This window comes from Oncorhynchus masou, chromosome 29 (assembly GCF_036934945.1).
Source record: "Oncorhynchus masou masou isolate Uvic2021 chromosome 29, UVic_Omas_1.1, whole genome shotgun sequence".
Classification (NCBI taxonomy): Eukaryota; Metazoa; Chordata; class Actinopteri; order Salmoniformes; family Salmonidae; genus Oncorhynchus; species Oncorhynchus masou.
In genome coordinates this window covers 45,268,770-45,291,073 of record NC_088240.1, presented here as the reverse complement: position 1 = coordinate 45,291,073, position 22,304 = coordinate 45,268,770, and the positions used below count along the sequence as shown (strand labels likewise).

Genomic DNA, 22,304 nt, shown 5'->3' with positions numbered 1-22,304 from the left:
AGCCAAGACAACGCAGGAGTGGCTTCGGGACTCAGAATGTCCTTGAGTGGCCCAGCCAGAGCCTAGACTTGAAGCCGATCGAACATCTCTGGAGAGAACCTAAAAGAGCTCCCCCTGACAGAGCTTAAGAGGATCTTCAAAGAAGAATGAGAGAAACTCCCAAATACAGGTATGCCAAACTTATAGCGTCGTACCCATGAAGACAAGCGGCTGTAATCGCTGCCAAAGGTGTGTCAACAAAGTACTGAGTAAAGGGTCTGAATACTTATGTAAATGTGATATTTGAGTTTTTTATTTGTAATACATTTGCAAAAATGTCTAAAAACCTGTTTTTGCTTTGTCATTATGGGGTATTGTGTGTAGATTGATGAGGGGAAAAAACAATTAAATCCATTTTAGAATAAGGCTGTAACATCACAAAATGTGGAAAAGGTGAAGCGGTCTGAATACTTTCCGAATGCACTGTGTATGACCCATGTGGGAGTCAAACCCACATGCTTTATGTTGCCAAAACCATGCTCCAACACATTGAGCCATTAATCAACTCTTGCAGCTGGCCTTCTTGTTTGCTCTACCACAATTGAATCCGCAAAAATGCAAAAATGTCACCAAGGACTGTAGGATGAAACAAAAAAATGTGTGAAACAGTCACACAACAAAAGTTATTACCCCCAAAAAGTAGCAAAACCCCAACAATGGGATTTGTACGTTGCCTTATTGTGCTCTGCGTTCAGGAGGGGACTGGTCCTTGCCACCAAAGATGGGCTGTATGAGATGAGTATGCCCGATGACGACCAGCACTCTTTGAAGATCCTGAGGGTGAAGAGTGGCGACTTGGGTCAGCTGATGTGTGTGGCCTCCAACAAGTTTGGCAGCGACTCCTGCATCTTTAGTGTGGAAATGGCAGGTGAGTGTAATAATGATGGATTATGATAATGATTTGGATTTTTGGATATATCACTAATAACAGGCGCTCAAAGCACTTTTCAATGTTTTGAAGGGGAAACTCGTATAATTAACAACAGTTATGGCCATTAAAAAGTTAGCTACTCTTTCAAAATGCCTTTCTGCAGCAAGGTACATTGTAAGGACATTTAGTTTGCGTCGTATTTCCTTGCAATGATACTTTAAGTATCAAGATACTGATTATTGTGAAAAATCAAACACATTCTCGTGTTCCCTATCTGTAGCACCGCCAACCTTTGAGACAATCATGGAGGATGTGGATGTGCACATGGGAGATACGCCTCGTCTGGCTGTGGTTGTGGAGGGCAAGCCCATTCCCGACATCATGTGGTTTAAGGTGCATAAATTGAGACACAAACATATGAGTGTTTCATATCATTGGAACCCTTTATTCATTTCAACCTCATGCCTTGTAGTTACTCAATAGCTAACAAGATTGAATGTAGGTACTCAGCTGGTAAGAAGGTAGATAAACAATGACTGAATTGTAGTGAGAGGAAACTGTCCACATGATGTTTCAAATTAGTTTCTAATATAGTAAGTGCGTAATTACAAGTAACATTGACATTCTATGATGTCATTTTACTATATGCATGTTTATTGTCATGAAGAAAAAAAAGATTACATTCAGAGTGACTTATTGTGACTTGGTTTCAGGATGATATATTGCTGTGTGAGAGTAGTCACATCACCTTTGTGTATGACGACAACGAATGCTCCCTCGTGGTGCTCAACACAAGTCCGGAAGATTCAGGAGTGTATACCTGCACAGCCAAGAACCTGGCTGGCTCTGTGTCCTGTAAGGCTGAGCTCACCGTGCACACAGGTAAGCCTCTCCGTACTCTTTAATCAAATATGCTTTCCAGTATTGACACAAAGGCGTAGTCGTGTAAGCAAATTAATTAAAGGGACCTTTCACTCCAAAATTAAAGTTTGTCAAACATTCTCAGACCTCAAAAGTAGACGAATTACGAGATATGTCCACAACCTAGGCCATCAGTTGTGTCGATCCAGCAATATGACTTAATCCCCAAGTGAAAGGGTGCTTATCTTTTCCATTAATTTGAGGTGGAGACAGCCGGATCTACACAACCGATGTCAAAGGATGTGGATTCATTTTGAGGTCTGAAAACATTAGACAAACTTTCATTTTTGGAGTGAAATGTTCATTCAGCATTGCTTATGCAGATTGCTCTGAAACTGACCCACTGCTCGCACCTCATACTACTCACCAAGGACACGTATTAGTCAGATTGTTGAGATACAGCTACAGTACGCAGAGGGTGATGTAAATTAAAGCTTGGGAATGTGATTAACTCAGGCCCAGAATACTATGACATATCGGCCTGTAATTAGGCTGCATTGTAATTGTGTGTCCTCACTTTTGCGTTGCCTTGCAGTTAGAGAAGACAAGGGGGATTCAATGGAGGATGAGGAGACCATTCTCAGGAAGATGCGCCGGCTGACTGACTACTATGACATCCACAAGGAAATCGGGAGGTGAGGCACCAGTTTGTAAAGAAAGCTAGGAAGAAGAAATATATATACACATACATATACATACACTGAGTGTACAGAACATTAGGAACACCTGCTCTTTCCATGACATAGACTGACCAGGTGAATCGAGGTGAAAGCTATGATCCCTTATTGTCACTTAAATCCACTTCAATCAGTGTAGACGAAGGGGAGGAGACAAAAAAAATGATTTTTAAGCCATGAGACAGTTGAAACATGAATTTTGGATATGTGCCATTCACCGGGTGAATGGGCAAGACAAAAGATTAAAGTGACTTTGAACGTGTTATGGTAGCAGGTGCCAGGAGCACCGGTTTGATTGTGTCAAGAACTGAAACACTGCTGGGTTTTCCTGTGTGTATCAAGAATGGTCCACCACCCAAAGGACATCCAGCCTTCTTGTCACAACTGTGGGAAGCATTGGAGTCAACATGGGCCAGCATCCCTGTGGAACGCTTGATACCTTATAGAGTCCATGCCTCAAAGAATTAAGGCTGTTCTGAGGTGCACAAGAGGGTGCAACTCAAAATTAGGAAGGTGTTCCTAATGTTTTGTGCACTCAGTGTATGTATATATACAGTGGCAGTCAAAAGTTTGAACACACCTACTCATTCAAGGGTTTTTCTTTATTTTTTACTATTTTCTACATTGTAGAATAGTAGTGAAGACATCAAAACTATGAAATAACACATAGGGAATCATGTAGTTAAACAAATCAAAATATATTTTATATTTGAGATTCTTCAAAGTAGCCTTGCACTCTCTTGGCATCCTCTCAACCAACTTCACCTGGAATGCTTTTCCAACTGTCCTGAGTTCCCACATATGCTGAGCACTTGTTGGCTGCTTTTCCTTCACTCTACAGTCCAAATCATCCCAAACCATCTCAATTGGGTTGAGGTCGGGTGATTGTAGAGGCCAGGTCATCTGATGCAGCACTCCATCACTCTCCTTCTTTGTCAAATAGCCCTTACACAGCCTGGAGATGTGTTGGGTCATTGTCCTGTTGAAAAACAAATGATAGCCCCACTAAGCGCAAACCAGATGGGATGGCATATCGCTGCAGAATGTTGTGGTATCCATGCTGGCTAAGTGTGCCTTGAATTCTAAATAAATCACAGACAGTGTCACTAGCAAAGCACCCTCACACACCCTTCTCCATGCTTCACGGTGGGAACCACACATGCTGAGATCATCCATTCAACTACTCTGCGACTCACAAAGACAATGTTGGAACCCAAAATCTCAAATTTGGACTCATCAGACCAAAGGACAGATTTCCACCGGTCTGATGTCCATTGCTCGTGTTTCTTGGCCCAAGCAAATCTCTTCTTATTATTGCTGTCCTTCAGTAGTGGTTTCTTTGCAGCAATTTGACCATGAAGGCCTGATTTCACACAGTCTCCTCTGACCGGTTGATGTTGATGTGTCTGTTACTTGAACTATGTGAAGCATTTATTTGGGCTGCCATTTATGAGGCTGGTAACGCTAATTAACTTTTCCTCTGAAGCAGAGGTAACTCTGGGTCTTCCTTTCCCATGGTTGACCTCATGAGAGCCAGTATCATCATAGCTCTTGATGGTTTTTGCGACTGCACTTGAAGAAACGTCTTGAAATGTTCCGAAATGACTTTACTTAATGTAATGAATGTAAAGTAATGATGGACTGTCTTTCTCTTTGCTTATTTGATCTGTTAATGCCATAATATGGACTTTTACAAAATATGGCTTTTACCACCCCTACCTTGTCACAACACAACTGAAGGAAAGAAATTCCACCTCTAACAAAGCACACCTGTTATTTGAAATGTATTCCAGATGACTACCTCATGAAGCTGGTTGAGAGAATGCCAAGATTGTGCAAATCTGTCATCAAGGCAAGGGGTGGCTATTTTGAAGAATCTCAAATATAAAATACATTTTGATTTGTTTAACTACATGACTCCATGTGTGTTATTTAGTAGTTTTCATGTCTTCACTACTATTCTACAATGTAGAAAATAGTACAAAAATTAAAAAAATAAAGACAAACACTTGAATGAGTAGGTGTGTCCATTCTTTTGACTGGTACTACATGTAAATGTAAAACCAACAAATCAATTCCTAATTTTGTATTAATTGTAAGAACTATTACCTTATAAATGTTCTAATTATTAAGTAATGCTTATAAATAATGAAATATGTGTTTATTCACTGTTTACAAATTGTTGGTTAATGCTTTTACATGAAAGTGACTGTAAAATGTTACATCCTAATCAATAACAATATTTTTTAGAGGAGCTTTCTCCTATGCAAAACGAGTGACGCAGAAAGTGGGGAAAATAGAGTATGCTGCCAAGTTCATATCTGCCCGAGCCAAGAGGAAGGCCTCTGCACTTAGAGAGATGAATCTGCTGTCTGGACTGGACCACGAGAGAGTCCTGTATTTCCATGATGCCTTTGAGAAGAAGAATGTAGTCATCATTGTCACAGAGATGTATCCTTTTCAGAGTTCATACTCACTGGTGCCTTTTACACAGTATTCCATTTGACTTGAAGAGTGGGGAAAATTGAAGGTATAACAGTCTATATTTTTAGTAGACACACATGCACAGACACACTCACAATCCTGTGTTTGCATATTTGTTTCCGTCATTCATCACCTGTCATAATTATGAAATATTTCCAGTGTCATAAATCTCCTTGATCAATGCATAAAGATGCAACGAGGAACTTCTGGAGAGGTTTACAAAGAAATCTACAGTGATGGAGTCAGATGTGAGTTGGTTACTGTGTGCTTGGAGGACACTTAATTATGGGATCATGAGTAACAGGGACCCCTATTGTAAGATCCTTGAACTCATCTTTACCAACTTGGCACCTAGAATTATTATCAAAGGAAGACCAACCAAGTAAATCCACACACTTTTACAGGGATAAGTGGGACCTTGGGTAACACTTGATATGATCAAACCACCCTGTTTCTCTTATTGTATAAGAATGTGTCTCCCATAACATCTTTACAAAACGTAACATAATGACAGTAACATATCCCTATACTTGGTATACCTGCAGATCCGCTCCTGTATGAGACAGCTGTTGGAGGGTGTGGACTACCTTCACCATCAAAATATCGTCCATCTGGATATCAAGGTAAACGTGTTTTTAGTTAAAAGAGTTTTAAGGCCTGGCACCTCAGGCTGAAATAACATTTTTGCATCTACCTATCAATTCTGAGATTTGTTGGTATTTTGGTCCATTTAAAATTTGTTTTTTCAAAAAGTAAACATGCTCTGGATAAGAGCGTCTGCTAAATGACTTAAATGTAAATGTAAAAATGCCAAAAATATATATTTTATTTTGTTTATCATACTACTGTCATTACCATTTGAATGAATTTTAACCACTTTAAAATGGACATACATCTGTAATTTCAAAGCTCACTACATTGCATTCCACATAATTCCGAATCCCATTTCACAGAGAATGTTACAAACGGGACTGCATTTAGTAGTTTATTTTATTTAACCTTAATTTCACTAGGCAAGTCAGTTAAAGAACACATTTTTATTTACAATGACGGCCTGCGGGGACAGGGTCTGGGATTAAAAAAATAACAAATTCATTAATTATAGGATAAAACACACATCACGATGAGAGACAACAACACTACATAAAGACAGACCTAAGACGACAACATAGCAAGGCAGCAACACATGACAACACAGCATGGTAGCAACACAACATGACAACATCATGGTAGCAACACAACATGGTAGCAGCACAAAACATGGTAAAAACATTACTGGGCGCAGACAACAGCACAAAAGTCAAGAAGGTAGAGACAACAATACATCATGCAAAGCAGCCACAACTGTCAGTAAGAGTGTCCATGATTGAGTCTTTGAAGATTCATTTAATTTTAGTTCACCTTGATTTAACCAGGTAGGCCAGTTGAGAACAAGTTCTCATTTACAACTGCAACTGGGCCAATGTAAAAAAAAGCAGTGCGACAAAAACAACACAGAGTTACACATAAACAAACATACAGTCGATAACACAATAGAAAAAGCTATGTACAGTGTGTGCAAATGTAGAAGAGTAGGGAGGTAAGGCAATAAATAAGCAATGGAGGCAAAATAATTACAATTTAGCATTAACACTGAAGTGATAGATGTGCAGATGATGATGTGCAAGTAGAGATACTGGGGTGTGAAAGAGATAGAGGATAAATAACAATATGCGGATGAGGTAGTTGGGTGTGCTATTTACAGATTGGCTGTGTACAGGTACAGTGATCGGTAAACTGCTCTGACAGCTGATGCTCAAAGTTATAGCGGGAGATATAAGACTCCAGCTTCAGTGATTTTTGCAACTCATTCCAGTCATTGGCAACAGAGAACTGGAAGGAAAGGCGCCCAAAGGAAGTGTTGGCTTTGGGGGTGACCAGTGAAATATACCTGCTGGAGCACATGCTACGGTTTTGCTATGGTGACCATTGAGCTGAGATAAGGTGGGGCTTTACCTAGCAAAGACTTATAGATGACCTGGAGCCAGTGGGTTTGGCGACGAATATGAAGCGAGGGCCAGCCAACGAGAGCATACAGGTCATAGTGGTGTGTAGTATATGGGGCTTTGGACAAAATGAATGGCACTGTGATAGACTGCATCCAATTTGCTGAGTAGAGTGTTGGAGGCTATTTTGTAAATGACATCGCCGAAGTCAAGGATCGGTAGGATAGTATGTTTTACGAGGGTATGTTTGGCGGCATGAGTGAAAGATGCTTTGTTGCGAAATAGTAAGCCAATTCTAGATTTAGTTTTGGATTGGAGATGCCTGTTGGTGCTAGGGGGCAGTATTTTTATTTTTGGAAAGAAAACGTTCCCGTTTTAAACGGGATATTTTGTCAGGATAAGATGCTATAATATGCATATCATTGACAGCTTTCGATAGAAAACACTCTAACGTTTCCAAAACTGTAAAGATATTGTCTGTGAGTATAACAGAACTGATGTTGCAGCCAAAAGCCTGAGAAAAATCCAATCCGGAAGTGCCCCAGGTTTTGAAAGCGCTGCGTTCTAATGACTCCCTATTTGGCTGTGAATGTACCATCAACAAGCTTATGCTTTCTACGTATTCCCCAAGGTGTCTACAGCATTGTGACGTAGTTTTACGCATTTCTGTTGAAGAATAGCCATATGCGGCCACATTGAGTAAGTGGTCACATGGTGGCTCCGAGAGACATTCTCGTGTAAAATACAGAGGTAGCCATTACTCCAATCAGTCCTACCGAAAAACTAATTGTCCCGACGGATATATTATCGAATAGATATTAGAAAACCACCTTGGGGATTGATTCTAAACAACGTTTGCCATGTTTCTGTCGATATTATGGAGCTAATTTGGAATATTTTTCGACGTTGTGGTGACCACAATTTCCGGGCGATTTCTCAGCCAAGCGTGAAGAACAAACGGAGCTGTTTCGCCTACAAAAATAATCTTTTGGGAAAAAATGAACTTTGGCTATCTACCTGGGAGTCTCGTGAGTGAAAACATCTGAAGTTCATCAAAGGTAAACGATTTGATTTGATTGCTTTTCTGATTTCCGTGACAAGGTTGCCTGCTGCTAGCAAGGCATAATGCTATGCTATGCCATGATAAACTTACACAAATGCTTGTCTAGCGTTGGCTGTAAAGCATATTTTGAAAATCTGAGATGACAGGGTGATTAATAAAAGGCTAAGCTGTGTTTCAATATATTTCATTTGTGATTTTCATGAATAGGAATATTTTTTAGGGATATTTATGTCCGTTGCGTTACGCTAATTATTGTCAGGCAATGTATACAGAATGGTGTCGTCTGCGTAGGAGGTGGATCAGAGAATCACCAGCAGCAAGAGCGACATCATTGATGTATACAGAGAAAAGAGTTGGCCTGAGAATTGAACCCTGTGGCACCCCCTTAGAGACAGCAGGCAACAGGCCCTCCGATTTGACACACTGAACTCTATCTGAGAAGTAGTTAGTGAACCAGGCGAAGCAGTCATTTGAGAAGTCAAGGCTATTGAGTCTGCCGATAAGAATGTAGTGATTGACAGAGTCGAAAGCCTTGGCAAGGTCGATGAAGACGGCTGCACAGTATTGTCTTTTATTGATGGCGGTTATGATATCGTTTAGGACCTAAACATGGCTGAGGTGCACCCATGACCAGCTCGGAAACCAGATTGCATAGCGGAGAAGGTATGGTGGGATTCGAAATGGTCGGTGACCTGTTTGTTAACTTGGCTTTCGAAGATTTTAGAAAGGTAGGGCAGGTTGGATATAGGTCTATAACAGTTTGGGTCTAGAGTATCTCCCATTTGAAGATGGGAAGACCGCGGCAGCTTTCCAATCTTTGGGGATCACAGATGATACGAAAGGGAGGTTGAATAGGCTAGTAATAGGGGTTGCAACAATATTGGTGGATAATTTTAGAAACAGAGGGTCCAGATTGTCTAGCCCAGCTGATTTGAACGGGTCCAGGTTTTGCAGCTCTTTCAGAACATCTGCTATCTGGAACATGTCTGGATTTGGGTGAAGGAGGAGCCGGGGGGGGGGGGGGCTTGGGCAAGTTGCTGCAGGGGGTCCTGAGATGTTGACCGTGGTAGGGGTAGCCAGGTGGAAAGCATGGCCAGCCGTAGAAAAATGCTTATTGAAATGATCGATTATAGTAGGTTTATCGGTGGTGACAATATTTCCTATCCTAAGTGCAGTGGGCAGCTGGGAGAAGGTGCTCTTATTCTCCATGGACTTTACAGTGTCCCAGAACTTTTTGGAATTAGTGCTACAGGATGCAGATTTCTGCTTGAAAAAGGCTAGCTTAGCTTTTCTAACTGATTGAGTTTATTGGTTCCTGACTTCCCTGAAAAGTTGCATATCACAGGGGGCTATTCAATGCTAATGCAGAAGAAAACAGGGTGTTTTTGTGCTGGTCAAGGGCAGTCAAGTCTGGGGTGAACCAAAGGCTATAACTGTTCTTACTTCCACATTTCTTGAATGGGGCATGCTTATTTAAGATGGCGAGGAAAGCATTTTTAAAGAGCAAACAGGCATCCTCGGCTGACGGGATGAGGTCAATATCCTTCCAGGATACCCGGTCCAGGTTGATTAGAAAAACCTAAATGTTTTTTGGGGGTCAAGTTTCATGAGCTCCTTTTGCACCTCGGACTCATTGACTGCCTGCATTGAGAAACTTTGTAGCCGTGCAGGGGAAAAAGATGGGGAAGCATCTGGGATAGTCGCATTAGAAGGGGTGGGAGATGAGGAAATGTTGGACAGGTGAAGAGGCATGGCTGAGTCAAATAGGAATCCTGACTTAATGACGTGGTGATTATAGAGCTCAGCCATGTTCTTCTTGACAGTAACAACCATATCACCATCATCATTAAGGGACATCGGCAGCTTTGAGGAGGAGGGTTTATTCTCCAGGTCTTTAACCGTTTTCTAGAACTTCTTGGGGTTAGACCCACAGAGAGAGAACTGCTCCTTAAAGTTACTAACTTTGACCTTCTGGATAGCATGAGTGCACTTATTTCTCATTTGCTTGAACTAGAGCCATTTGCCTGAACGAGAATATGCATGTGCCGAGCCAAATGCAATTCTTGAGGTGGAGTAACTCTGCAAGATCACGGTCAAACCAGGGGCTGAATCATTTAAAAAAAATATATATTTTATGGCGGAGTGTTTGTTAACAATACCACTGAAAACATAAAAAAAGAAGGTCCAAGCGTCTTTGAAGGAGGGGATCAAGTTGATTCTATAACATTTTACTGATGCCAGTTCATGAAGGAAGGCTTGCTCATGAAAGTTTTTTAGCAAGCGTCTATAACAAATCAGGACAGGTCATTTCACTGAGCAGCCATTACGAGCACAGGCTGTAAAACGGTGATCACTAAGGTCATTACAGAAAACACTAGACTGATACCTATAAGGATTATTTGTGAGGATAACATCAAGGAGAGTAGCCTTTTCTGGGTCTTTTGAGTCATGCCTTGTCGGATTGGTAATAATCTGAGAAAGATTTAGAGAGTCCAGTTGCTTTAGGACTTGGTCAGATGGTTTAAGCATGTCCCAGTGTAGGTCACCGAGCAGGACAAATTGAGACTTAATGTTAGGGGACAGGAGAGAGCTTAAGGCTGATAGGGTACAGGCCAGTGCTGATGGAGGATGACAAAACCCAGCAACAGAGCTATTTGAAAATGTAATGCTTAAAACCAGCAATTCAAATTGTTTTGGGACAGACTTGGTGGAGACAACCAAGCACTGAAGATGATCCTTGGGAAAGATCCACCACCACTCCACCACCTTTGGAAGATCTGTCTTGCCGAAAAAAGTTATAACCAGAAAGGTTAAAATCAGTATTTAAAACACTCTTCCCTAACCACGTCTCAGTAATGACCAACACATCTGGATTGGAGCTGTGAACCCACACTTTCAATTGATCCAATTTCGGTAATAAGCTCCTAGTGTTAAAGTGCAGAAAACCCAGGCTTTTACGAAAGCAGAAATCAGTGAAGTAGATATCAGAGCACAAGTCAGAATTGGGGATAGCAATAATAGATGGTCCAGGGTGTACTGTACATACACGTTTCCAGATATCATCAACAGTAATACAATCAAGGCACGTCATAGGACAGGGAGAGCTCTGCAGTGCTGATTTATGACATCTGAATGTGCATCAGATGGCAACAAGATCATATTGTACAGCAATTTCATCAGGTAACTTGAATACAAAGCCGGTGAGGGGTGATTAGAATAGGATGGGAGGCCAACAGTCCGTGTAACCAATAGAGAGTCCCGAGTGTGGGAATAAATAGTCTGTCCCACGGTTGGGTAAAGAAAGTTCGTAGTCAACAAAGCATGCAGGAGTCATGAGGCAAATAGAAAAATGCACGAGAAAAAAAATGTAACGACTTGGGGCTAGCCATTGTAAGTTCAGAGTTACTCGCCCCAACAGTGCGTGTGTGCTGGATGCGAGTGAAGGCTCGGGAGAGAGGGGGGACAGCGGGAGGCAGGCCAGGGCAGATGGTGAACAGATAGCCAGGTGGAGTCCAAGCAGCAGTGCAGCAGACAACAGAGTAAGTGCCACACCCACTTGCTTGGAAGAGACGGTCTTTGAAGACATGGTAAATGGGTCTAAATAGGCTTCTGGCATTTGCTAGTCTTAATTCAATAGTATTTGTCTTTAACTGCCATTTACCAAAGTCGCACACTTCCTGCAAGTCAACTTTTTCTCTGCTTCAAAATCATCCGCATTCACCAAATTATGTGTCCTTAGATATATTCAACAGACTTGCCCAGAGGAAGTTGTTGATATGGTGTACATTTTTTATTTTAGATAATAATTTTATTTGGGAAAATGCACCAAAAATGTCTTTAGTATTTTACAGATACTGTGGAAATATAAAAAAATATTTATCCTGGAGTGTCTTAAAGAAATAAAATAAAAACAATTTAGGCTGACTTCATCCAGTGGCCAGAAAAATGTATTTGCGTGGTATTCCAAATTTTTATGAGATATCACAAAATGTGCGTATTTTAACATTTTTCATTTTTTTAAGTTGATTGCGATATAACAAAATATCCCTATTTGGGTGTTGGGCCTGGCCTTAAAGATATCTCACAAAATGTATTCTGGGTAGTACTGTTTCTGTTTGTTTATTGCAAGTGTGCATTTAGACAAGAAATATGTCCCCCTGAATGCATACATTTAGTCAAAAACAAGATTTTGACTATTACCACTGGTCTTTATTCTGAACTCTGACCTTATCTTTGGGTTTCCTCCCTAGCCTGATAACATACTCATGGCAGACCACCATGGTGATCAGATCCGCATCTGTGATTTCGGCAATGCCATAGAGCTCACACCCGACGAGGCTCAATACTGCAAATACGGCACACCTGAATTTGTCGCTCCAGAAATTGTCAACCAAACTCCGGTATCCAAGGCAACTGACATCTGGTAAAAATGCTGGAAGACATTAAAGTGTTTAAAACTTGATTCCCATCACAAATGGATCCTCTCTAATTCTCTTCTTTCTCTTCCCAGGCCGATTGGAGTCATCACATATCTGTGGTAGATACCATTGATTCATAAGATGATTAATCACAATTGAAGCATGGAATTATTATGCACATGCACACTACAAACCAAATGGATAAATAAACACCACATAAGTACTTGTTCATTCCTATTTTAATTACTATTAGAGACCCTATCAAAAAGGCCATATTTGCCCCCTCATGGACCTGTAATAAAATTGGAACATGGCTCTAGAATCAGTGAACAATTAGTGAGGGGAAGAGAAGTTAACAGGTGTTTCTGCATTTCAGCTTGACTGGAGTATCTCCGTTTGCTGGAGAAAATGACCGCAGCTCCGTGCTCAACATCAGGAACTACAATGTGGCTTTTGAGGAGAGTATGTTCGCTGAACTGTGCCGTGAAGCCAAGGGATTCATCATCAAACTGCTGGTGGCAGACAGACTGTAAGTGAAACCTATAGATTTTAACATGTTCAGCCAAAACTTGAGGTGTCCATGTGCTACTCAGAATGTCATGTCAGCTACATGCATTTGATTTAATTGTCAATGTTCCAGACAATTTTAGTTATGGATGTCAAGATAGGATTTGTCCTTAGGATCTTTCCTCTGTTCTTATACATTTTTGGGCTTCTTAAGACAAACTAGAAATCTAATGTAAAATGGTATCATGTCATCCCTTTAGTAGGCCTGATACACAGGAGTGTCTCCGTCATCCATGGTTCAAGGTGAGGCATGTGAACTTTGACCTTGGACTCATGTGTGACGCAGAACTTTTAGGTCTCTGTTCTAAGATATTGAGCAATTTCTAAATTACGGAGTAATATATGCTAATCTATTCTGTTTTCATTTTTTCATAAAGACCCTTACCAAGGGGAAGGCCATAAGCACAGAGGCCCTCAAGAAATTTGTGTCTCGCCGAAAGTGGCAGGTAAGGGATCTGTCAAAGCAACTTTTTTATATTATTATTATACAATTCAAGCCATGATTTTTTTTAAATCATATTCAGTCTAATATTTGTTTATGTCCATCTTTTCAGCGGTCCCTTATCAGCTACAAATCCAAAATGGTAATGAGGTCCATCCCTGAGTTGCTGAACGACTCATCCAGCCACATCTCCATCGCTGTTCCCCGACACCTCAAAGAGGGCTCACCCCCACCATCATCGTCCTCTGACTCTGATGAAGATATTGACGAGCTGCCCTTCATTCCAATGCCACTCACCATGGAGTTCTCCGGATCAAGAATGTCTCTGAATGAGATCCCGGATGATCAGGAAGGCACAGGCAGGCCAAACGGCCCCATTGACAGACCAGGATCAGCAGTTGCTCATGGCCAACAGAAGATGGTGAGTGAAACCCCTGGGAGAGAGAAAGAGGCTGGAGATTCCGCAGGTAAAACCAGGAAAAGGTCAACGCTAGAAAATGACAAGGGGTCTTCGGACGAGGAGGCTCCCGCAGAGTTGGTGCAAGTATCTGAGAAGGCAAGAAGGCCCTTGTGCAGAGGCTTGAGCTTAGAGTCAGATAAGCCAGAGGGAGGAACCAGAAGGGGGCCCCTGCGTAGAGGGGGCTCTGCCGACAGTGCACTGCTACTCCACCTCGTACCAGAAGAGGGCGCAGAAGAGGAAACTCCGGAAAAGGGCCGGAGAGTCCTCAAAAAGACAGTATCCATGGAGCTGCCTAGGAGGAGCACAAGCCCAGGGCCTCTGAGTCAGGAGGACTATGCTCTCAAACTGGAGCTGATGCGGCAGAGGCTACTTCGAGGCGGCTCTGTAGACAAGAAGATGAGCGGCCTGCGAGGACCACTGCTGGAGACGCTGGGCATGGACGATGGAAAGCAGCGGTTGTCACTGGAACGCTACTCACACGCCCCCCGCTTAGGGGTTCCCCCATTAACCAGGGCAGCTTCCAGCGACCAGCCTGGAGAAGACGAGCCCAAACCCAAATTGCTTCGCAAGAGCGCCTCCTTCAGTCAAGGAGATGCAGAGCCCATTCCTCTGCACAGACGGTCTGGGGAGCCACTGGAGATCCCGCAGATAGAGGAGCGAAGACTCAAGGAGGCCATATCCATGTCTGCTCTCACTGAGCCATTCAAGAATGACTCACGCCCTGTGACTCCCAGGGAACCTTCCCCTAAACTTCCCATACCAATTCCAGAGCCTGGGGAACAGGAGACAACAACCAAGATGGAGGACAAAGAGATTAAGACTGTGGAATCCATTGGCAAAAAAATGGATGGCGTGTCCACAGACAGTAATGCAGACCAGAGATCGAACACAGACGGTTTGTCAAAGAAGAACATGAGCATGTCAGAAGAAACAATGATTGAACCAGAGTATGTGGATCTGAGGAAGCCTATCCCTACTTGGAGGGAGCCTAGCCCTCATGTGAGGGTTCTTACATTAGAGGAACCAATGGAAGAAGAGAAAGAAGAGATTGAGGAAAAAGAGACTGTTCCTGTAGATGATCCGAAGGCTAGAGAAGTTGAAGAAATACACAAAGAAGTACAAAAAGAAGTCAAAGAAGAAGAAGTGAAGGCACCAGTAAAATCTTCTGAGATGGTCATTACTACAAGCTCCATAAGGGTCACGCCAGCACCAGCATTTTCAAGGGCACCAGATAATGTTGTGACTCCTTTTCCACCTACGTACGTGGCTCCCTCTCCACCTGCCCTTACTGTACTCCCAGACGGTAGGACCTCTGCGTACGCTAGCATAATGCAAACCATCATGGTCCCCTCGCTTCAGCCCCTAGTTAGCCCCCCATTAGCAGACTCCACCCCTGTAGTTGTTCCAGTCCTTGCACAAGCCCCATTTCCAGCACCAACATTAATACCCACATCTACAACTGTCCCTGACCCATCAAAGCCAGTAACTCTGTTATCTACACCAGGGGAACACCCTGCTGTCTTTTCAAGGGTGGCATCCCCCGAGCCCAAGGAAATGAGTCCACCCAAGGTTTCCCCATGCCCCACGCCCCAACATGAGCTCTCGCCAGGGGGACTAAACCTCCAGGACATTGCCTCAGAGGAAATATTCAAGGCACGCTTCAAAAAGCGTGACTCTTCCGTCATTCGAGGTCTGAAGCTTCTCAACTGGTCAAAGCCTGAGGAGAAACAAGTAGCCTCTTTGGACTCTGCCGAGTCAGGCGAAGATGTATACCGCCCTGGGCCCGTTGGAGCACCGCTTGAGTTTGTCCCCAGGAGGCTGGAGGAGAAGTCCAAGTCGGTGCAGGATCTCCGCGAGGCCCAGAAGGATCAAGGTTTTATGAGAAGGCTCTCCATGCGCCTCAAGAGGACTCCGTCAGCCGAGCGCAAGGTAGAAAAGCCAAATGAGGAAGAATCGGTGGCTCCCAGGCGCCGGCTCTCCTGGGCTCTCCCCGGCCGAAGAGGATCCCATTCCCAGGAGAGAAAGGAAGTGGAGATGATGAGGATGGATGGGGGAATGGAAGCCGAGGTGGAACAGGAGGTCAAGGAGCCAAAGAAGCCAAACGAGTCGCCAGTCATGGCCATGCGCAGGAAGATCGAGTCGACGGTGTCCGGAATATCCATGAGGATCCGCAGTGCCTCGGAGGAGAGGAAGGTAGCGGCAGAGGAGAGGGAAGCCAACAAACCAGAGAGCAAGAAGACACCCCTGTTCTCTATTCTGCGCAGGTCGACTTCCGAGGGACGTAGTCTAAAGAATATGGCTGGACCCAGTGTCCCTCAGAACCAGTTGGGTTCTCAGTCGGGCACCGGAGCTTCCTCAGATTCCCTGGAGTCCATGTCCAGCGTCAAGTTGGAGACAGCATCAAAGGGTACGAGACTTCTACCAACATATAAATAACATTTCTTTAGAATGAACATGTTCCCCTTACACCTGAAAATGTCATATGTTTAATTTGAAGATGATGTCTGAGCAGAATTTGACAAAACCAAACGTTACCAATTAACGCGTGTATTATCACTGTACAGAGACAATGTCACTATTCTGGAGTGGTACTAAAAATGTAATAAGAATCATACATTTTAACAATTATGCAAACCCTCCCACCCCCTTCCCCAACCAAACCTTTGTTCTTGCACACTGAGATACAAAAAAAAGTTAATCTTAGTAAACACGCTTCCCTGTGTGCTACCACCCCTTTTTTCTTTGTTACAATTTCTGTTGATTTAACTTTGTTATGTTTGTTCCCTCTTGTAGGGGCAGAGGGGGAACGTAGGTCCCGATGGGACCGTTGGGGCCTAACCAGAGGCAGCAAGAGAGACAAGACGGTCTCGCAGCCTGATATCCCAACGGCTATTGCCAGAGAAAATGGCTCCCTACGCTCTCGCTCCTACTCCAGACTGGCATCTGGTAATACCCTAAGTCCCTAATTTCTTAAAGAGATTGTTCATCCAAATTTCCAGACCTGGTAATCTCAATTACATGTCAAAATAAGTATTCAGATATATTTTATTTGAAACGAAAAGTAGTTGAATATAAGTAGTATAAATACACTTGGAAACTGTTTGAAAATACTCAAATACACTTCCATTCATTTAACCCATGTATTTGAAAATATATTGTATTTGAAATAAATATTTGAAAATACTTTCAAATACAATTTGCTAGACTATTTGGTTAAAAAAATAACCATTCAAAGGTTTTGGGCTTCGTATTTGAAAAGCATTTAAAATACCAGATACTCAAACACACATGTATTTGAACCCAGGTGGGCAAAATTACAACATTTCATATTTGTTTCCTTACCCTAAAAGCACTCACTGGACAGGAAGAAACTGCAATCCATCATCATATATCAAATTACAGGAGGGTTATGAGAATATTCAATCAACGTTCCACCAAACAATTTATTTTCAATCTCTTTTCTATTTTTAAATTAAATATACCTTTTGGTATCCCGCCTCACTCAATGTGACACGGATCCGCTATTTTTTTAGACCTTAGCTACTAGCTATTTTGTCATTGTTAGCCACTGCTAGCGGCCTTTACCTTCTGCACAGGCACCAACCGTTTTTTTTTTTTGCATGGATAATACCTACCAGCCTCGGACAGTTTTTCTACACTACAATGTGGGTTACTGCCATAAACCTTGGACCATTACTCCTGATCATCACAGCTGGCTAGCTGCCACCGAGTGACCCAGCCTGAAGCTAGCCCTGAGCCAGGCCCACATCCTGGCCTACTCTGTGATCACCTGGCTACCCAGCCGAAGCCTCCCGGACACAGCAAGAATCCACTACTCCACCGGATACTTGCCGTAAGCTCTGGACCTTTGCAGCAGATCATCGCTGTTAGCTAGCTGCTACCGGGTGGCTAACGCCCCTGCCCCGAAGCTAGCATCAGTTAGCCGCGAGCCAGGCGCTTCTCCCGGTTAGCAAACAAAATTACTACAACTACAACACCTCTTTCGCCATCTGGCCCAGACCCTTTGTCTACACAGCGCCCCGCCGTACCACCACGACTGGTCCGCAAACGTAATTCAAATCAAATCAAATTTATTTTTATAGGCCTTCGTACATCAGCTGATATCTCAAAGTGCTGTACAGAAACCCAGCCTAAAACCCCAAACAGCAAGCAATGCAGGTGTAGAAGCACGGTGGCTAGGAAAAACTCCCTAGAAAGGCCAAAACCTAGGAAGAAACCTAGAGAGGAACCAGGCTATGTGGGGTGGCCAGTCCTCTTCTGGCTGTGCCGGGTGGAGATTATAACAGCACATGGCCAAGATGTTCAAATGTTCATAAATGACCAGCATGGTCGAATAATAATAAGGCAGAGCAGTTGAAACTAGAGCAGCAGCACGGTCAGGTGGACTGGGGACAGCAAGGAATCATCATGTCAGGTAGTCCTGGGGCATGGTCCTAGGGCTCAGGTCCTCCGAGAGAGAGAAAGAAAGAGAGAATTAGAGAGAGCATATGTGGGGTGGCCAGTCCTCTTCTGGCTGTGCCGGGTGGAGATTATAACAGAACATGGCCAAGATGTTCAAATGTTCATAAATGACCAGCATGGTCGAATAATAATAAGGCAGGACAGTTGAAACTGGAGCACCACAATTCCATCCTCTGTTCCCTCAACCGGCCATTGCCGGACGTCGGAGCTGACGCTTCTCCTTACCTGGCCTGCTAACCTTAAACGCTGTGTCACCCGCGTGCTAGCGTAGTAACGACTACCCTGCGGCTTCCCTGTTCCATCTATTGCTGTTCACTGCTGGACTGTTCATTTGTCACGGTACTCCATTTGGATAATGGCCCTATCCCCGAACTCAGGGCCTGTGTGTAGTTAATCAACCCACTCTGCCCATTCATCGCCATTTTACCTGGTGTTGTTATTTTAGCTGATTAGCTGTTGTTGTCTTACCCATTGTTGTCTTCGCTAGCTCTCCCAATCAACACCTGTGATTGCTTTGTGCATTGCTTTATATCTCTCTCTACATTCCTCAGATTCATCCTTTGTCCCACCCCCCACACATGCGACGACCTCACCCAGTATAACCAGTACGTCCAAAGATGCAACCTCTCTTATCATCACTCAGTGCCTGGGCTTACCTCCACTGTACCTGCACCCCACCATACTCCTGTCTGCACATTATGCCCTGAATCTATTCTACCATGCCCAGAAATCTGCTCCTTTTATTCTCTGTCCCCAACGCACTAGGCGACCAGTTTTGATAGCCTTTAGCCGTACCCTCATCCTACTCCTCCTCTGTTACTCAGGTGATGTGGAGGTTAACACAGGCCCTGCGTGTCCCCAGGCACTTTCATTTGTTGACTTCTGTAATCGAAAAAGCCTTGGTTTCATGCAAGTTAATATCAGAAGCCTCCTCCCTAAGTTTGTGAGTAAATCCAACCCTGCCAACCCTGATGTCCTTGCCGTGTCTGAATCCTGGCTTAGGAAGGCCACCAAAAATTGGATTTCCATACCAAACTACAACATTTTCGGTCAAGATAGAACTGCTAAAGGGGGAGGAGTTGCAATCTACTGCAGAGAAAGCTTGCAAAGTTCTGTCATACTTTCCAAGTCTATGCCCAAGAGGTATGAGCTTCAAATTTTAAAAATACATCTCTCCAGAAATAAGTCTCTCACTGTTGCCGCCTGTTATAGACCCCCCTCAGCTCCAAGCTGTGTCCTGGACACCAAAGGTGAATTGATTGCCCCCCATCTATCTTCGGAGTTTGTTCTGTTAGGTGACCTAAACTGGGATATGCTTAACACCCCGGCTGTCCTACAATCTAAGATAGATGCCCTCAATCTCACACAAATCATCAAGGAACCCACCAGGGACAACCCTAAATCTGTAAACATGGGCACCCTCATAGATATTATCCTGACCAACTTGCCCTCCAAATACACCTCTCCTGTTTTCAACCAGGATTTCAGCGATCACTGCCTCATTGCCTGCATCCAATATGGGCCCTGTAAATGTCAATGATGACTCTCTTGCTGCTGGTGATTCCCTGATCCACCTCTACGCAGACGACACCATTCTGTATGCATCTGGCCCTTCTTTAACTAACCTCCAAACAAGCTTCAAAGCCATACAACACTCCTTCAGTGGCCTCCAACTGCTCTTAAATGCTAGTAAAACTAAATACATGCTTTTCAACCGTTCGCTGCTCGCAACTGCCCGCCCACCCGCCTGACTGGCATCACTACCCTGGACGGTTCTGATCTAGAATATGTGGAAACTACAAATACCTAGGTGTCTGGCTGGACTGTAAACTCTCCTTTCAGACTCATATTTAACATCTCCAATCCAAAATAAAATCTAGAATCAGCATTCTATTTCGCAACAAAGCCTCCTTCACTCACGCCGCCAAACTTACCCTAGTAAAACTGACTATCCTACCGATCCTTGACTTCGGCGAAGTCATCTACAAAATAGCTTCCAATACTTTACTCAGCAAACTGGATGCAGTCTATCACAGTGCCATCTGTCTTGTTACCATAGCCCCTTATACCACCCACCACTGCGACCTGTATGCTCTAGTCGGCTGGCCCTCGCTACAAATTCGTCGCCAGACCCACTGGCTCAAGGTCATCTATAAGTCTATGCTAGGTAAAGCTCTGCCTTATCTCATTTCACTGGTCACGATAACAACACCCACCCGTAGCACGAGCTCCAGCAAGTATGTCTCACTGGTCATCCCCAAAGACAACATCTACTTTGGTCGCCTTTCCTTCCAGTTCTCTGCTGCCAGTGACTGGAACAAATTGCAAAATTGCTGAAGCTGGAGACTTATATTTCCCTTACTAACTTTAAACATCAGCTATCTGAGCAGCTAACCGATCGCTGCAACTGTACATAGTCCATCTGTAAATAGCCCACCCAATCTACCTACCTCATCCCCATATTGTTTTTATTTACTTTTCTGCTCTTTCGCAGACCAGTATCTCTACTTGCACATAATCATCTGCTCATTTATCACTCCAGTGTTAATCTGCTAAATTGTAATTACTTCGCTACTATGGCCTATTTATTGCCTACCTCCTCACGCCATTTGCACACACTGTATATAGACTTTCTGTTTTTTCTATTGTGTTATTGACTGTACGCTTGTGTATTCCCGTAACTATTTTCGTCGTCCTCTTCTGAGGAGGAGTAGGAAGGATCGGACCAATGCGCAGCGTTGTACGTGTTCATGATTTATTTAACTTAACACTGAAATACAAACTAAAATGGGGAAAACAGGCTACCTAAGTATGATTCTCAATCAACGATTGACAGCTGCCCCTGATTTGAGAACCATACCAGGCCAAACACAGAAATACAACATAGGAAAAAGAACATAAGACTACCCACCCCAACTCACACCTGACCAAACTAACACAAAGACATAATAAAGGAACTAAGGTCAGAACATGACAGTCCCCCCCCCCCTTCCCAAAGGTGCAGACTCCGGCTGCAAAACCTATAGGGGAGGGTCTGGGTGGGCGTCTGTCCGCGGTGGCGGCTCTGGCGCATGACGTGGACCCTACTCCACCATAGTCTTTGCCCGCTTCTTTGCCCGCTTCAGTGGCGCCTTTAGAGCGGCGACCCTCGCCGCCGACCTTGGACTGGGGACCCTTACAGCAGGTCCTGAATAGATGGGAGACTCCGGCAGCGAAAGACGGCTCTGGCAGCTCCTGACTGACGGGCGGCTCTGGCAGCTCCTGACTGACGGGCGGCTTTGGCAGCTCATGACTGACGGGCGGCTCTGGCAGCTCCTGACTGACGGGCGGCTCTGGCAGCTCCTGACTGAGTTGTGGCTCTGGCAGCTCCTGACTGACGGCCGGCGCGTGGGGCTGCAAACAGAGGCCTGGTGCGTGGAGGCGGCACCGGATGGACCGGACCGTGGAGGCACACTGGAGGCACCGAGCCTGCACAACCTGTCCTGGCTGGATACTCACTGTAGCCCGGCCAGTGCTGTGGGGTGGAACAGACAGCACTGGGCTGTGCTGGCGAACCCGGGACACCGTGCGTAGGGCTGGTGCCATATACCCCGGGCCGAGGAGACGCACTGGAGACCAGATGTGCTGAGCCGGCACAGTCTCAACTGGGAACTGATGCCCACTCTAGCCCGGGCCGATACGAGGCGCTGCGATGTAGCGCACCGGGCTATGCCTGTGCACTGGGGACAAAGTGCGCCTCACGGCATAACACGGTGCCTGCCAGGTCCACCTCTCTCCACGCTAAGCACAGGGAGTTGGCTCAGGTCTCCTACATGACTTCGCCACAGACGGGCTCCGGCACTCTCCCTGGGTAGACCGACCACCTTTCTACCTCCTCCCATGTTGTCACATGGTC

General features: G+C 44.2%; 1 protein-coding gene across 1 annotated transcript in view; it reads left to right on the top strand.

The window, feature by feature from the left end:
* LOC135519625 (striated muscle preferentially expressed protein kinase-like) overlaps positions 1-22,304 on the top strand; it is a 132,554-nt gene that overhangs the window by 96,999 nt on the left and 13,251 nt on the right. The window contains 14 exon segments of the mRNA XM_064944865.1: positions 735-907; positions 1,191-1,303; positions 1,624-1,792; positions 2,367-2,466; positions 4,759-4,959; positions 5,183-5,240; positions 5,538-5,615; positions 12,291-12,463; positions 12,551-12,577; positions 12,835-12,987; positions 13,226-13,268; positions 13,403-13,471; positions 13,580-16,334; positions 16,721-16,873. Coding sequence (XP_064800937.1) covers positions 735-907; positions 1,191-1,303; positions 1,624-1,792; positions 2,367-2,466; positions 4,759-4,959; positions 5,183-5,240; positions 5,538-5,615; positions 12,291-12,463; positions 12,551-12,577; positions 12,835-12,987; positions 13,226-13,268; positions 13,403-13,471; positions 13,580-16,334; positions 16,721-16,873 — 4,265 coding nt within the window.